Source organism: Patagioenas fasciata, chromosome 3, assembly GCF_037038585.1.
Source record: "Patagioenas fasciata isolate bPatFas1 chromosome 3, bPatFas1.hap1, whole genome shotgun sequence".
Taxonomy (NCBI): domain Eukaryota; kingdom Metazoa; phylum Chordata; class Aves; order Columbiformes; family Columbidae; genus Patagioenas; species Patagioenas fasciata.
Window position 1 is genome coordinate 92,485,313 of NC_092522.1, and position 17,884 is coordinate 92,503,196.

Here is a 17,884-nt window from a genome sequence, read left to right on the forward strand (position 1 = left end):
TTGTGGGACTGCTACATGATTAAAGTATCTGTAATCCAGTAAATGTTATTTTAAAGCTTACTTTTCCATAAACCTCTCACACAAGACTATAAAGTTTCATGTTATTCTCTCTTCACAGTTCATACGTTATAAATGCATTTTTTGTGAAAAATTTCTCTAGGTAGATGCAGCAGTTCTGAAAACAAAAGTAAACTGCATTTCTTTACCACTAAGTTTCATAGAATAAAAATAAACTGTTTAACCAAATGTTCTTCTTAACAGCAACTGAACCATCTCTTGAAATGTAATTAAAACTACAGAATCTTACTGTTTATTGCACCATCAGCTTAACTATGCCTACTCATACTACTAATCTGAGTCAACACACAGCTTCCAGTTTTGGTAGCTGTCTGACATAAAGAATTACCTCTTTGACTTTCGATTACTACATAGCTTAGGGACAGGAACTTTTCCTCACCTTTTGCACTACTCATAACTGTTAAACAAATCACTAGACAGTCTCCTTCCAAATATCTATTGTAGTATTTTCATTGGCACACCTGTAGGACATTAAAGGATTTCTGCTACATGTAATTTCCGCTGCCTGGTGTGTAACCTTCTTGAACCTCATTTGGCAAATCCTAAGGATTTTCCTTATTTAGCAACACTACCCATCACTCTAAGAGTTCACTACACAATTTAGAGCAGCAGAACTAGGCTGTAAGATCTTTGGTTAAACTAGTAATCTTTAAGAATGCTAATCCCATTGAATGGCTTAGCCTTTCCATTACAGTACTGCTCTGCACTCTGCAGATCACTCTCTTGTTTTCTGCATGACTTCAAGTGTAACAGTCTGGCAGGGAGAAGAGCATCATACTTGACAATGGGTTTTCACTGCTCTGTCTGACAAAGTTATGTAACACAAACAGTATTTTCGGAGTTAAAAGATCAGTCCAAAGTCAAAAGCTTCCAGCATATGAAAAGTGAAAAAAAAAAATAGGCAAACAAGCCTGCAGTGAGAAGTACTGCATTTTGAATCCAACCAAAATACAGAGCCTCTGACTTTGTCCCAAAGTTCTGTGATTTTTTTTGCACATTAAGAATTGGCCATTGTCACTGGAACTACGCCACTACATGCAACACAACCTAGTCATCTAAATTCACACGTTAACTTAATTACACACAAGATTGTTTACTGCTATTCTTAAAACGTTACTACAAGAAACAAATTTAGTTAACAGCTGCTTTCCCAATTATCAGTGCTGCAACTGTAGAAAACTCAATCACATGAGACCAGTCATCTTTAGACTACATACACACAGCATAGGAGCTTGTTTAACAACACATTCACTTTTAAAATCTCTAAACAATTTCGCTTCTCATGTAAGCTTCAGAAAATGAATGTCAAAAGGTTATTCCTGTCCTCAAGTTGCATAAAACACTTTTGAATTATTCATTGATATGAACGACACTATTACAATTTCTTTCAACAGAGAATTAGTATCCTAACACAAACCAGTAAGAGACTGTACCAGAAGAATTGTATTCAGATATAAACCTGTATTCTCCTTTCTTCCTGCATTGGGCATAAAACCTTGAATTAACATTCAAGAATTCTCAGAGGAGACTTCGTTCAGGTATCTTAGGAAGGGTGTTAACATGCTTTTCACATGGTAATTTTCAAAACCGCTTTTATTTGAAGGGAATTATAATTAGAATATTTTCTTATTAAAAGCACTAACAGTTATATTAACATTAAACAACTTCATTAACTCTGTGTTGAATCTGTAGAAATACTCCTCCAAAAGATGTGGAGCCTTGTTTTATATTATTAAGAGAGGTGAAAAGAGAAGAAAGCTGGAGGAACATTATCAAAATTGAACACAATACCAGGGTATGTGAACTATTATTTTTTTATATATATAATCAATTAAAATAGCAGAAAAAATAACTACCGAAAAAAGGTGTTGATAAAGGAAATTTATCTGAAATAAATAAGGTACTTATCTACTTCGCACTCTAAAATGCCAGATTCCATTATTTTCCATTCCATAAAAATTCAACCTATTTAATGTGTGATTTCTTTTCATAAAACTATTGATTCATTTGGTGTTGTCTTCTCACCTACCTAGACAATATTTCTGACATTTCTGTGGCCATTTGTTCCCTATAAGAAAATTGATAAATAAACATAACCCAAACACAATATAGAAACAGCCTTTACAACTCTGATAGTCTCTTGCCAATCACACTGAAGTTCATGCAAGTGCACAAAAAAAGTCTACTTATTTTAAATAATTTCCATTCTAATATATATATGTGTATGTACAGTCCTGATTCTGTAAAGAGCAATAATCACACAGGGCAGCAAAAAAATGATGGTACAGGAAAAAGTTGACACTAATTATATGATCATCTTAGGTATATTATTAGGTATATTGTTAGGTATATTAGATTATTAACTTGCTTATTAGACATAAGCAAAGTAGTGGATATAAGGTATTACAAACTGATTTAAAGTTTGCAGGTGCACGCTAATAAAGATTATTATGGGGTATTAGTAAATAAGAGGACAATATAAATTTCCTTGGAATTAATTAATGTTACTTTTTTTTCTGTTAGAGCATTCAAATGGAAAAAAATGCCATACGCGGTCATTTGCAGCTTTGTTCCATTCGCTCTGCAAATAGAAGATATTTATGTTAGATAGACTACTTCCTAGTTAGCTTTCTAATAATCTGAAGCGGGAAAAGGCGGCGCACAGTATTCCCGCTCTCTCACATCTTATCTACTATCTTTTGGGGTGTTTGTTTTTTTTTTTCAACTGAGAAACAGAATTATACAGACCTTTTTTCTTCATCGTTCTCATTCAGCCATGAGTGTTATATTATTAAAAAGTTAAATTAAGATAATCTGGAAAATACATACAAGAAAAAACTTCCCCCACCCTTTCCCCCTGCCCCCAACTTTCAAAATCAAAGATTTTGAGATACATCGCTGATACATTCTTTGCCTGCAGAAGCATATCACAAGAAGTAAGAGCAATCCTCATGTAGCTACTCTGGGAACAGGTCAGATAAGCTTCTTCATTCAAGCTGTAAAAAGACACTGAATCCAGCTGCCACACTGAAGACCCACATGTGCACACCTGGAGCATTGAATACACTACAAATTAGAACTTACTTGAATTGTTCCAACACAACACACAGAACAGATGTACTCACACCACCTTAAGTGAGAATAGCTTGTTTTGGTGCTATATGCTGTACTATATGTTTCCATAAGCCACATAAATTAAAAATATTGCACAGTTGAAAACAGACATCTATTATTTAACTCATTTTTTACTTGAGTGCTAAGCAGTTCTGCCAATTTACCTCTACGTGCAGTATATGCCTCATTATGCACGCTTTCAAATTGCAGATGAGAAATAAAATTGCATGAAGGTCAGGGAGGTCCAGAATATCCAGGACAGAATAAGCACAAATAAAAAAGCTGGATCTACTGTAAGAACAAACACCTTTTCTTCTCTGACAGGAACAAACAAGTACACTTCTTAAAGAAACTACTAATACTTATGAACCTTTAAGTATCTGTGAAAATAATGGAGACTGCAGCAAGGTATTGGGGAGGAAAAAAATAGAGACTACTCATTTTCAAATGTGATACTGTGTACGTATCACGTGTTCCTTAGAAATAAGTTCCTTTGACATGGCACATAAAAATCACCTTCTATTCATGTCAATGTGGTAGCATGAAATGATTTTTTACAAAATTGTGTGAAAAACCTGTACAACGAGTATACTGCATTAATTCAGCATGGAGTGATAGAACACTTTACCTTACTACAGCAAAAATTAACAGAAAAAGGAAATATACATACATAAAAGTCACAGTGATTTCAGTGTATCTTATGGTAATATGCACGTCTCAAGTCCAGAAGGTGGCAGAATATAACTTCCTTGGACTTTAGTAAGATTTTTACTGATATCAATTAAAGTAAGTCCTGAGAATTTCTGTTTAAATTATTAAGTTACATGATTTGTTCAAACTGATAAAGAGCTCTCATTTCAGAGAGGAATTCCCACAGTTTCTACATTTAAGCTGATTCCTGCAGTTACATGGCAATCTATCCTTGGATTTCAGTACAAGATACTGGGCTCTGGGGAACGTTTTTGTTTTTAAAATCAAAGGCGAATTGAAAGAATTTTCTTCAAATTTTGGACATGCTTAAAACTCTTTGTTGTAGATTGCAGAAGCAGAAAGAAAAAAACTTTGCTAATGAGATAAAAATAAATCTCATATAAGCAGAAAAATCCAAATACCTATTCCAAATCTATGTATTTCATTGTTTAAGAAAGGACTTACATCGCTATGTTAACTTCTTCAGACCACTCTACACTTTTGAACCATTCAGAAAAGAGCCTTCATTCTCCTACTGCTAGCTACACAGCTGAGAGAAACTGGAAGTTTTACCTATCAGGATGGTTAGTTCATCATCCATTCCAGGATTACACAAAGAAGACAAATACCAGGACCACCCATGAGCTTTCATATTTAAGAGACATTTGCCAGGTGGCAATAGCAGAGTGACTTTGGGTTTACCTTCAAACTATCACACCAAAATCCAAATACGGAAAGTATAAAAATCTCCAGAATGCTGTTTGTGAAGCACTAGGACACCCAAATGAGCATGTTACAGTCTCATCTGAGAAAATATGGCAGCTATTGTATAACTGAGGGCGAAACCACAATAATTTTAGTGGAAGTATGTAAAAATCAGTATTGTACATGCCAAAAATAAAAAAGCTAGCTATCTCACGTAGGCATATAGTTTTAAAAATTAAAAAAAAAAAGTATACATCTATATAAAATTAGAGTAGCAAAGAGAACACATCTGGGAGCTTGAAATTCTATGGAAACAATTAGGATTTTCTTACTCCCCTTCTTTCAACAAGAAATAGAGTAGACTAGCACTAATGATGTCAGCACTGACATGATCATAGGTCCCTTTACGTAATTTGACAAATAAGTACCATTTTTACTGGAACTGAAGAGATTTTGCTTTGCAGGCAGTGTGGATCTGTGCACCAAAAGCCGAGCCCTTCTTGTGACACGTCAAAAAGTTCAAACAAAACAAACCAGAAATGTTTAAGACAACATTTAATGTTCAAACCCATCTATGTCCAATATATCAATTCCACATTAAAAAAACCTTACCAGTCCGTCCACAGAAATAAGTACTATTTCTGCATTCAAAGAGGGCTTTTTGTTAAAGAAGACACAGGCAAATCCACACTACATTACTGGAACCACCGAGTACCGGAAAGGGTATGCTTTATTACTACTTATCACTGAAGAAATTCCATTCACTACTTTAAATTGGTAATAGAAATAATAATTTAAATTAGTTGCCATCCTTCCCAGAAATCAAAAAGAGAAAGAGAACTGCACGCAGCAAGACACAAAATGGACAGTGTCTTTAAGGAAAAGCAATCTATTTCTAATAAATTTCACAAGTTAATTTGAAAAAAATACACTGACTTAAAGGGTTCATTTAATTAACAGAAAAATACATAAAACCCACAAGAGCATAGTCTTCTCAAAAGAATCAGGATAGGAAGAAAAAAAAAAAAAAAAGAGAGAAATTTAAATACTTAAGGCCATACCTGCGCAATCCTAAATCAAGTTGGGCCTCATCACTGATGAGTTCTGCCTCACTCTGGGCAATTCTCATTGCAAGTTCACGATCACGACGTTCCTGTTCAAGAACTGCCTGATGCTGGGTTTCCTCTTCTCGTTCTCTAGCTAGCTGAGCCTCAATTTCAGCCTGTATAAAAACACACTTTAACCTCATCCAATCAAAACCAAAATGCTACATAAGCAAATGATTAGAAAATAGTAGCATATTTATAGCTTTTGAAACATGCAGTATTTACAGAACTGAAAAAGTAACAGCATTAGTAATTAGCGTGACCCAAGGAAAAAAAAAAACAGCTACAGATTGCATCTTGGTTTTCATATACTTTATCAAACCCAATTGGTGTCCACCACTTGTATTACCTATTCAAACTGAAGTGCCAACCAATCATTCCTTATTTTAAAAGTACATGAAGCTTTTTGTTAACTACTATGAAAATTTGATTTGAAAGTTTTTAGAATCGTTAAAACTCAGATGCTAGAGAGCAATATGATTATTTCTCCACAGCCCTAACACAATACTCCCCTGATACTCTGCACTTGGCATTACAGGACTTTGCTATAGGCATTGCTCTGCATATAAGGTCTGTGGTTCATTTTGAAAAGGGCTTGAGACAAACACTGGAATCTTCTGTGGACCTGTCTTTGAATTTAAGCAAACGGTAAAATTCCCACTTGCTGCAATGCAGAAGCAATACAGATACACTGCCTCTGCAGAGCAAAACTGTAATTCCAGTTCCATCATTATTTAACAAAGATTCTTGCACACACAGTAAGTAAAATGTGATCATCCAATTTCTACTTCTGAAAATCCCATACACCAAGTGCCTCTCTTGGTGCCCAAAAGTCAACAAAGGAGACAAAGTCACTACCACTCAGCATCGTGAATTTGCAGCACCAAAGCAGCACAGTAAGACCAGTGACTTTACCCTATGAATCCCATTTTAGATCAGGTGATAGCAACAACCACCAGAAGGAGAAATAATGAGTAATTAACTGTATGTAGAAGTAAGAAATACCCTACTGGATTACATATCTGCTTTGTATCCAAATGCAGTGTTTCTAAGTAAAAGTTTAAATTACATTCTGCATTGCAGATATTCACATCTTAGAAACAAAGAAACATAAATAAAGACAATCCCTAGAGTTGCTCACAGTGCTGGCAGACCAAGTTTTTAAACCTTCTGGCAACAGTCCATCTTGCGTCCTCCATGGACCAATTTTAATCCATTTATACTGTCCCTGAACGGAAATTTATCCTATGAATTTCTCACAAAACACTAGGCACATCTGCAATGGTCTCCAAGCAATGATTTAGACACCAGCCAAATAGCAGCTTACCCTTCTTATGTTTAACTTCTGCAAGCTAGTAGTGCTTATTATTCTGATACAGGTGACAGACCCAATAACATAACAAGGATTCATTTTTTATCAAAGTTAGGCTATAATTTCTGTGTTAGTTCCAGCGACTTGTTTGTCAGGAACAAAGGTGAGGTGATAGAAGAGTGCATGCAGAGGCTAGAAGGATAAGCAGTGCTAGGCTAACTCCAGGGATAATAAGATACAGAAGAAAAATTCTGCCTCTTATTAATCATGGATAGGACTTAAGAGAGTGTGTAAACATCAGTGACCACTGCCCTGCACTTGCTACACCTTCCCCTACACAGAAGCTTCTTCTCTGAGTCTGCTCTCCCAGGTTACCCAGGCGATCTCCAACACAAGAGGAAAACACGGGTGTAGGGGCCAAATGCACCTCAGAGTGAGAATTCACAATGGGATTGGCAACAAGTGTCAGGAATCAAGGGGGAGGAGTGGAGTGGTAGGGCTTGAACTGCGTGTATTTATTCTACCTGAATGTAGTCAAAGGGGCTACTAGAGACAGTTCTGTAACCTCTTATTATTACCAATATTCTCAAAGTGTTTACAGTTAAGCTGGTACGTGACATAGTCTGAATGTGTACATGACTTCTAGTGAAAGAGTGACGAACTTGCCTGACATGGAGCACCTGCAAAAACCCCAAAGCTTAAAGTAGTTGTGCAGTGTTGTGCATTTTTACTTTTAAACTAACTTTTAAAACCCTTTGAAAACAAATGTACCTGAACTTGCACATAGACTAGACATAGGTGATCTGTATTGGGATGCCCTTATCAGGATTTTTGCCCTTCATTTACAAATAAAGCAACACTGCTGCATGACTCCGAGATACGAATTTATAAAATGAAGCTGTTAAAACTCAGTGGGGAACCTAGGCCATGAAAAAGATTTTTAAAAACCCAACAACAACAATAAAAAAAATCCCCCGAAAACCCACAAAACCTACACTCAGCTAAAACATCACCTGAATACGCTTTTCTTCCTCTTCCCTCTTTTTCCTTTCTTCCTCTTCCTGTTTTCTCTTTGCCTCAATCTCAGATTTCCTATTACAAAAGAGGAGAAGGAATGAAAACATATTATGATGCAAATGAACATGAGATATATAAGCATCTTCCATAAAATTGAATGGCAATCCAGAAGTCAGTACAGTCCTTGTGACAGGACACTAGACGTAAAGTCAAGGAACCTTTCAAGTCCACCTATATTTCCAGCTGCATCATATAATTTCTTCCATAGTCTGTTCTTATCTTATAAATCACTGGAAAAGGGAACATTTTAATGCTGCATAGCACACCAGAAGTACAATCCAAGTGACTCTCTTTAAGCATAGGAGTACTAAAAACAACTTCATTAAAGTGATTTTCCTATTTGTTTCCTATTCTATAACAAGCAACTTATTCGAGACTCACAGACGTCTTTCCTCTTCTTCCTTCCTTCGTTTCTGTTCTTCCTCTTCACGTCTCTTTCTTTCCTTTTCCATTTCTTCCTGGATGCGTCGTAGCCTCTCTGCTTCCTCCTCTTGCTGTTTCTTCTTTTGCAGCGCACTCAGAAGTTGCTCTGAGCTTCTGACTAGAGCATCATATTCTTTCTGTATCTGTTCCCTAGTCATTATAGTGGTCTGTAAAACAAAATAAGAAGAGATTATTTTCTTCTGCGTTTGTACTTCACTTTTAAAAAGTGTATATTGAAAAAATGGTAAGTGACATGAGAGAATTGAGCAGTATAATTAAATTATGTATACGCTTCAGGGTGGGGAAGCTTAAGCACACCCTTCCCTTTCTTCCTAAAATCCTGGGGATCCATTACTCTCCTCTCTCATTTAAAACCATATAAAGAATCCCCATTTTATCAATGAAAGTAACCATGACTTTTTTTGAAAGCACACCTTCATCTTTTAAACCCTGCAGTTTTAAGCAACAGAAATTAATTCTCTACCAAACTAAGGGCCTCCTATGTGCATTTTGTGTTGTGTACTTAGCTTCTATGGTGGTTATTTACAGCTCTGCCTTTTATGTCATAGCACAGAAGAGTTTTGCTTACTATGTGTGCCAGCACTTAGAAAAAATATTGGATCATGCTGTGACTAATATTTTTAAAAAGGTATTAGGAGCAAATAACAACTTGAAAATACTTAAAACAATAGCCTTTGTTACATGTTTTCAAATCTCATTGATAGCTACAATTTAATTTTGCAATTCATGTTGATGTATACAAATAAAACTCTGTTACATAGTGTTTGCTGACCTTTACCGAGAGTGTATCATAATGATAACCAAATTGTCTTATTTTTATTAGAAAAGAGAACTATAAGATGACAGGTTAACTTGTCATCTTTTCAAACATGGTTTTAAATAGAAAAATCTTAATATGATACAGTAGGAAAGTTGCAACATTGCAAGAAACAAAAAATCAATACATCAATTTTCTTCTAACAGTAACAAGTCCCAGCGTGTTTTTATTTTGTCTGTGTGCTCCTGCGGTAAAAAACTGAGAACTATAGACCCTGAATCATAATCAACAAGTTGAATTCTCTTTACCACCAAGTCTGAAAAAAAATGGTAACTGGAATATAAAATTCTTCACTCTGTGATAAATGCTTGTAAGTTTCAGCCCTGATTAATTTAAAACATCGCTAAGATGCATTATTCCAATATAAAAGCAACAAGCAAATTACTAACAACACTTGTCTCACAATATCAACATGAATTTTTGCTTTAAATTCTCCAGTGCCGATTTTGAAACACAAATTAATAATGCTGAAGTCAAGATGTATGCACTCAGTTTCAGGATTCACTTCAATTACATTCACATATAATTTAAACTGGATTTACCCAGTGCCTCTGAATATTAAGACCTCTATATTAAAATGTCTTATCTATTAAGAACAATACATTTGCCTTCTACTTTAGATTATGACTTTTGAAGATTCCAGTAATAAAAAACTATCTCTCTGATTATTAGCATACCTTGATTTTGGTCATTGAAGCATCAATAGAAGATTCCAGCTCCTTGACCTGCTTGCTTGTCTCTGACTTCCCCTCCTTCAGAGCATTTACTACTTCATTAAATTTATCAAGTCTTTTTTTCAGCGTACGCACTTTTATCAGGCCATCAATACTGTGAAGGTAAGACAGTTTATTTGTATCTTAAGGTGTTTTTACAAGGTGACATTTTTAAAACTACCACTTCAAAGAGGTAGATAAGGGAGACAAGTTATACCCTCTGATAAAACTCACCCTTTTTTTGGAATTCAAATATTATCACAAGAAGTAACTAAGCAATGATGTCTTTTGCAAAAAAATAATTAAAACTGCTTAGCAGACAGTGACTCAAAATGGGAAAATGCATTTTTATTTTCAGAATTTATGTACTGGGTTTTTTTCTTCCCACTAGAGGATTCTGACTGAAGTGGATAAAGGTTGAGATGTGCCACTTACTCAAAGACCAATAATGGGAGTGAATCAGATAAAATTTAACTACAGAGCAGGGAATACAGTCACTAGGCTCCACAGGGGAAAAAAAAAAAAGTCAAGGGAAGAGTCCAGGAAAACTCTGAGTTTTTTAAAGAAACAATACTGGAGGCCACAGATACAAGTTACGATTCTGCAGAGACAGTCGTACTAGAAAAAAAATCACTGAAATGAGATTCAGTAGAAACTAAATCAAATCATTAAAGATGACTACAGAACAGCTTAAAAATATAGGGATATGGTCAGAAATGCCAAGGTACAAAATGAAACATAACTATCAAAGGATGTAAAAGAATATGTTTTGTAAGAACCTTACTACTAAAGAACAGAGAGTTGGACATCTATCAAAGAACAAAATGGTGTCAGCAGAGCTTAATGACTGAAGTGGTTTTTCCATCGCTATTCCATGCAGACTAATGGAATTACTTAATTTCAAGAGGAGACAAGACAGATAGAACACACAATTATTTGCAAGATAAAAAATAAAGTGGGCCTATAGAGGAAGGTGTGAATAGGTAAAAGAGAAGAATTAATGAGCTTAAATTTCATTTAGAGAGACTTAACTAAGGATTTCTAATAACTAGGCTATCACTGAAGGATTTTATGTACAAAGAGCTAAACAAACTTCTCTTAGGAAAAGTTCAGATTTAATCTATTCATCCTTGGGAAAGAGAGGAGGAGCACGGCACCTCTCAAAGTGTCTTTCAGTCATACTTAGCATCACTTTAGATATATTTAATTCAGCATAGTAAATCTCCTCTTCACATTCACAAGAAAATATTATTAAAAATCCATTTTTATCAACCAAGGAATATCCTCTTACCGTGGTTTGTGCTTTCTCTTGCAAAGCCACATACGAACAGTCTTTTGTATTTTAATGCAGGCACCGGCTCGGTATTTTATCTTATTTTTCACTGTTAACACACAGAAGATACTGAGTCTTAATGGTTTATACAATTTAACACAACTCTGTGCTACACCACTTCATTCCCACTCTGCACAGTAAACTGGGCAGGCCAAGCACTTAGAAACTGCCTATCTATACTGATGGGCGCTTACATGCCGATCAGCCAGCAGTAGTTGCTGGAGCGGGGATGTTGCTCCCGTAGCACATGTTGTTGGTTGAGAGCTGAACTCCTGTTCTCCCCTGCTGATGTGGAAGTCTCTCCCCCACAAGACTCACGACAGCTCTTTATTTCTGTGCAAGTGTCTACCCAGGCTTCAGTGAGCACCCTAGTAGACTGGACATAAGACACTAGTGGCGGGCTGTATGTCGCACTTTGAAAAACCTCTGCTCTATGCCCCCCTAACATAAAGCACTAAATAAGAAAATCTCAACAATCTTGAAAGCAATTACTCAGACCTTAGTATGTAAACATCTGCTATACACATTTGGGTTGGAAGGGACCTTAAAGACTATCTAGTTTCAACCCCCTGCCCTGGGCAGGGACACCTTCCACTAAACCAGGTTGCTCAAAGCCCTGTCCAACCTGGCCTTGAACACTGTCAGGGATGGGGCATTGACAGCTTCTCTGGACAGCCAGTTCCACTATATTTCTAACAAATATTTTGATTTAATAAAACATGAAATACGTACATTTGATCACTGAGAGAGAACACCATTGAACTTTTTTCCAACGACTGCAGATAAGCCAGCGATTCACTCGTTTAACTAGCTCTGCTAAATGATCTGGATCAGACTTCATTATCTGATCAAACTCTGCAAACTAAAATAAAAACAAACAAACAAACAAAAAACCCACAACGTTTTACAAATCAGGAAAACAGAGACTGTTTGACATTATTCTTTGAGAGCATGTTAGGTTAAAACCAAAATATTTTTACTGCAAACTGTATGTCACCGTTATATCAGCTTTGAATTAATTTAAGTGAGCAGGTACGTCTGACAGAAATGACTACCCAGGTTTTCAGTTTGTTTGTTTAACTGATGTGCAACACTTGGCATTTTGAATAAACAAATCATTTATTAATCACTAAAAATATTATTGTCAACATTTTTTTTAATTAATTGTTTCTCTACAGCCTAAACACTTTGACTTTCTACAGCTACAAGACACCTCTAATTCTGTATCTGGGGAAAAACAGAGCGCTGAAAGCACTTCTCAATTTTTAACATTTGTATAAGAATTTAACTAAAGGCAACCTTTTCTGAAAATCCTGCACTTCTGTTTTTGGTAATTAAGACAGTAGGAACATTTTGCTGAAACTATGATAATCTTCTTTTCTAGTCACAACAGCTCCCCACTTCATCTTCTTTGCATAGTAGCAGCAATGCTCAGAATCCCAGAAAGATATTTCAGTTATAAATAGATTTCAGGAGAAAATATTTTTTCTTTGCTCTAACTTGTTCTTTGTAATAGTTAACATAAGTCTCAACTGACTGGTAGAACATCTGAGAATACAAACATTGCATTAGGAATATAGCAGCATTAGCGACAAGACTATGAAACTAACCATATGAGCATTAATACTGACTTTTTTCACAGAAAGTGAACAGTATTTACGAAAAACCCTGGGCAATGTTATTTAAGTTGGCCGCACTTTTAGTCATGTGTTGAACAATGTCACCTTCAGAGGTCCCTGCCAATTGAAATTATTCTAAGATTCACATTCACGAACTCCAAGAGAAACATTACCTTGCCAGGTCTAAAAAACACCTTGGTTAGCCCAAATTTGTAATCATTTTCATTCAGTCCCAAGGCTTTAAATAGTGCCTGAAACACATAAAACAGTTAGGATTATAATTCTGCCTCTTTCAAAAAAAAAAAAAACACCAAACAACCAAAAAAAAAAAAAAAAAAACCAAAACAACAAAAACAAACCCAAACAAACAAAAAAGTTCAAAACCCAAAAAAAATCCCCACAATATATTTTCTGTCCTGGATGATGCAGAAGAATAATGAATTTCTTTCTTACCTTGCAAAAAAGCCTAGGATCCAGTCGAGCCAATTTTTCAGGCAAGTATTTCTTGTACATATTATACAGTTCATGAAATGAAGCTCGCGAAGGGAAACCACCTTGCATCAAATCCAGAACAGACACCATTCCTAGATACATAGAATCATATGCACAGAAGTTGATACCAGTAAAATGCAAATGAAGTTGTGATTTTTATCATAACCAGTAGTTTATGATGGAAGTCTCAAAGACATTGTTCAGAGACTAAACCACAAAGTTTAGCTGGGACTTGATCCAGTCTCTAATATTTCTTGATCATGGGATCATTCACAAAATGTTAACACTGAACAAATCAGAATGGCCCATACAATTTTCTCCCTATTTGAGAGGTAAGTAACACCCAATCATGCAGAGGACCATTTTTGTTATATTTCTTCTAATTATTTTTTTCATTTTAGCAGACTTTACATTTTCACTTGGGGGGGGGAGGGAAGGAGAGCCCAATAGCAACAAAACAAACAAGCAAAAGAAAACCCACAAAAACCCTAAACCAAACCAAAACCAAACAAATCACAAACAGCAACAATTCCTGGTCAGGCTTTTATTTTTATCATGTCAATGTTATTTGTGATGTGGTACAGATGCAGCGCCAAATACATATGCAGTGTTAAAACATTTAGTGTACTTGAAGTACTAGGCATCAACTACTAAGACGTCATTTTAATGTCCCAAATACTGTTACTACATTTTGGGTGCAACTAGGACATCAGTAAAGCACAGACACAAAGTCAATAAAAGGCTTAAGTTAGCTCAAGCAGCACCGGCCGTGCCAGTTTTTGTCTGCTGCTTTACATAACTCTGTAAACAGATTTTACATAAAAGTTATTAAGTTAGTTATTAAGTTACTTGTGGTTGCTGTCTTTAAACTTCATCTTTTGCATATTTGTTTTCAACGGGAATTTGATTTGTTTACACTTTCTTTTTTTTACATCTTGCTCTTTTTACATTACATATTGTACCTTTGTTTTACTAGATTAAGCTTCACTTACCGTTGCGAATATAAGCACATACAGAAGAGTGAGCTTGTAAGACTACTGTAAAACATGGCAATAGTTGCAGGAGGGGAGGTAATTTGTTATTTTTTCCTCTCTGACATGCTAAATGCTGTTAACCTGAAGAGACCTACTACTAATGATGTTAATGGAATTTTAATAGCTGAAAAGTTGTTAAGCTTTTGTGACGATATAATGACATGTTAAACATGGACTTGTCAAAACATCAGCTCCAGAACCCAGAAATATCTTTGACTTCAAAAAGAGAAACAAACAAACACTATCTACTGAAAGTATGAAAATAGAGAAAAGGGAAAAAAAAAAGATGAAGTTCTTTGATGAAAAGCCACGCTACGAAGAATGACAATACCAGCAATTCCTCCCACTGTTCAGTGGGGCATGAGCAAAACTGCTACTATTTATTCTTTAAAATAAAGCTGTAAAATTGAAACAGTGGTATGAAGAAATTTTGAAAAAGTAAAACAAGACAATTCAATTCCACCAGAGTATCTACAAAACCAAAGCAAAAAGGTTTGTTTCAATTATTAGATATCTCAGCTCCTATTGACCGTCTCTAAATGCACATAGGATTTTCTAACACTTCCATTGCCACAGTATTTCAAAGGAATTCTATTGTTTGGGACTGAACTGCTGCCCTATTAACACTGTGGACAACACAAAGAGATGCGATTCAGCTCCAGGTCTGGAAATCTAAGTTTATGTACCAATATATGGCTACACGGCTTTTTATATATGTACCTGGTGTCTGAACTCATCATAATCAATGGAGAAACAGTCAATGGAAATTACATCAAATCTTCTTGCAAAGAAGAGATCTTATAGCTGTTCAGACAAATTATTTCTAGGGTTCTGTTGACTAAAACAAGAGCTAAGTTACTAAGAATATAAATAATTGTTCATAAGGCATAAATAAGCTACCTTCTAGAAAGCAACACTTCAAGCAAGGAAATATTGCTTTCATCTCACATATTTCAAACTTAGGTAAATCTATAACCTGCGAAATAATAAACAGAGGGAAAAATATCACAGGCATATATTACCTGAACACTGAAGCTGAGACAGGATCTGTCCTCCTTCAAAATGGTGATTTGTCATCTTTAAATTAGGTTTGATACAGCGAATAAAGCTAGATCCCTATTAGCAAAGTAAGAAATTAGCAGAATTTACACATTTTTAAAACTCCTGAAATAACAGTTAGTCATTTAAGAATTATAGGTGGAAAAAAAATAAGATACAAAATAATAGTATTCTAATAGAAAAATGCTGACATTCTTTTTATCCTGTATATCAGTTTTGCACTCTAGCCTTTGTCTTGATGTAACTGATCTCAATGCTCAAGCTATTAATTGGATCCTCTAACTTTGGCCTTTTCACTCAACTGTTCTTCTTAACATTAGTACAAACTAATTATGATTTACAAGTCTGAATTCTACTAGCCTCATCTTCCACAGTCTTATCACCTAAATGTCTCAGTCCTCCAGAGTTCACATCAATGAGCAAGCTACCAGCTTCCTGACACTGGAATCATGCCAGATAAACTTGACCTTCCTTTCTTCTAACTTTTACTGTTTCTTCTGGCTCATAGCTTTGCTCCCCCTACCCCCATGGTGTTCCAGTCTGCTCCTCTCTTATCACCGTGTGTGCTGTCTCTACAGTTTCAAACCACTGCTTTCTCTGAGCATTTCACATTCATTAAGGATGACATTTTTGCAAAACACCATCCAGTTATTCAGACCTTCCTACAACAGGTGGGAGTGAGAAAACGTAATATTACTCCTAGTTTGCAGTGCCTTCTCTCTTTTTCCAGAACAGAGTGAGAGAGATCTGCCGAGGGAACTCTATACTAACAACATGCCCCTCAGTCATGGGTTAGCTGAAGAGCGAGCCTGGCACATACTTTCATCCAGAACTGGATCTCAGTTCCAGGGTGTTCTGTGTGAAAGAGAACATCCTTCTTTCAGACCAGCCTCATGAGTGCAGTAAAATCTTTATTTTGGCTACACTGCAGCACCTGCCCCATTTGTTTCCCACGTTTTTCCTTCTAATATCTAGAATTGGTTAGAATATGAAGGTAAGAAAAACAAGAATGTGTCCCTAAAAATACACGTTCTAAAAAAAGTTGGTATGTTGAACTACATAAGGGAATTTCACAAAATCTCAAATTGCATCAGCTAAATTACCAAATACGCATTAGAGGAATCAGGTTCTTTGACCATCTGTGCATTTACAGCCTATCACAAAAGTGATATGAACCATTTAAAAGGCTTTATGGAATCTGAAAACAGAAATTAATAATAAATTATGATCCGCCTTACTTCTAAAAAACGTATCTAAATCTTCTGCAAATTAGACATCATGATAACCAGTGAATGGAGGGAAGTAAAAGTGACAAAAAAAGGAGATTGCAAACTAGACAGATTTCAGATTCTTGACTCAAATTGGGTAATTTTCATTCTACAACTTTTTTAAAGGGGGTAAGGTTGTTTTTAAAGTAACTCAACTATCATCACTTGCACAGCAAGCCATTTTGGAACTGCCATATAACTGCAAACTCTAAAGCAATTATTTATCATATTGTTGAGATAATCAATTATGACTTATGTCAGAAAACTATCTGTATATATACTTACAGTGCTGTGAAGCTTCTCAAGAAGCAAATTTAACTGAGTCTGTAAAAGAAAACAGATATTTCAAGAGTCTCACCATGACAACTACAGAAATATACACACAGAATAGTGGTATAGCATTACTGCATGCATGATTATTGTTAGTAAATCAGACAGAACTGATAAATCAAATGTTCACAAATTTTAACAGACAAAATCATGCAAGAGTGCATGAATGGTCCTAAGGAAATAGCTTGTGTTTAATCGTACAACAGCACTGTATGGATTAGTTACTTACTACAACACAGTTATCAAAAAAATGCAAGTCCATTTGGGAAAATAAATGAAATAATGGCTATGTAATAAAATGATAAAGAAAATGAGACTGATCAGTGTATTCTTTTTTAATTATTGCTGAAAATTCGTCAAAGCCCAAATTTAATCTATAACAAGCAGGTATTTGTATACTAAATTTTTAACATATTTCTTGGGTTTTTCTGAAGATGAGTCAACATTTCAGTGAATGAACCTGCATAATGTATTTTTAATTCCAAATTTCCAAATTTTTAATTCTCTGTTGATGAGAACAGACTATAATTTTAAAATCACATTTACTGAGGCTGGATTTAAACACACAGTGATGAGAAAAGACCGCAGTCCTATGATTATATGGAGGCAAATCTACAGGATCACCAGAGACTTAAGGCTATGAGGGAGAACGAGGTACAGTTGCTACTGAATGTAATTGGTAGGGACTTCAAA

General features: G+C 35.4%; 1 protein-coding gene across 6 annotated transcripts in view; it reads right to left on the bottom strand.

The window, feature by feature from the left end:
- MYO6 (myosin VI) overlaps positions 1-17,884 on the bottom strand; it is a 119,347-nt gene that overhangs the window by 17,109 nt on the left and 84,354 nt on the right. For 3 of the 6 annotated variants that reach the window (XM_071806847.1, XM_065833818.2, XM_065833817.2), the window contains exons 19-30: positions 17,147-17,185; positions 15,557-15,650; positions 13,462-13,592; positions 13,182-13,259; positions 12,122-12,251; positions 11,348-11,438; positions 10,021-10,171; positions 8,464-8,672; positions 8,019-8,097; positions 5,649-5,809; positions 2,630-2,659; positions 2,108-2,146 (exon numbers count right to left, since the gene is read on the bottom strand). In XM_071806847.1, the coding sequence (XP_071662948.1) occupies positions 2,108-2,146; positions 2,630-2,659; positions 5,649-5,809; positions 8,019-8,097; positions 8,464-8,672; positions 10,021-10,171; positions 11,348-11,438; positions 12,122-12,251; positions 13,182-13,259; positions 13,462-13,592; positions 15,557-15,650; positions 17,147-17,185 (1,232 nt within the window). The remainder of the gene's footprint in view (positions 1-2,107; positions 2,147-2,629; positions 2,660-5,648; positions 5,810-8,018; positions 8,098-8,463; positions 8,673-10,020; positions 10,172-11,347; positions 11,439-12,121; positions 12,252-13,181; positions 13,260-13,461; positions 13,593-15,556; positions 15,651-17,146; positions 17,186-17,884) is intronic. The other 3 variants (XM_065833820.2, XM_065833819.2, XM_071806848.1) reach the window with 2 other exon arrangements.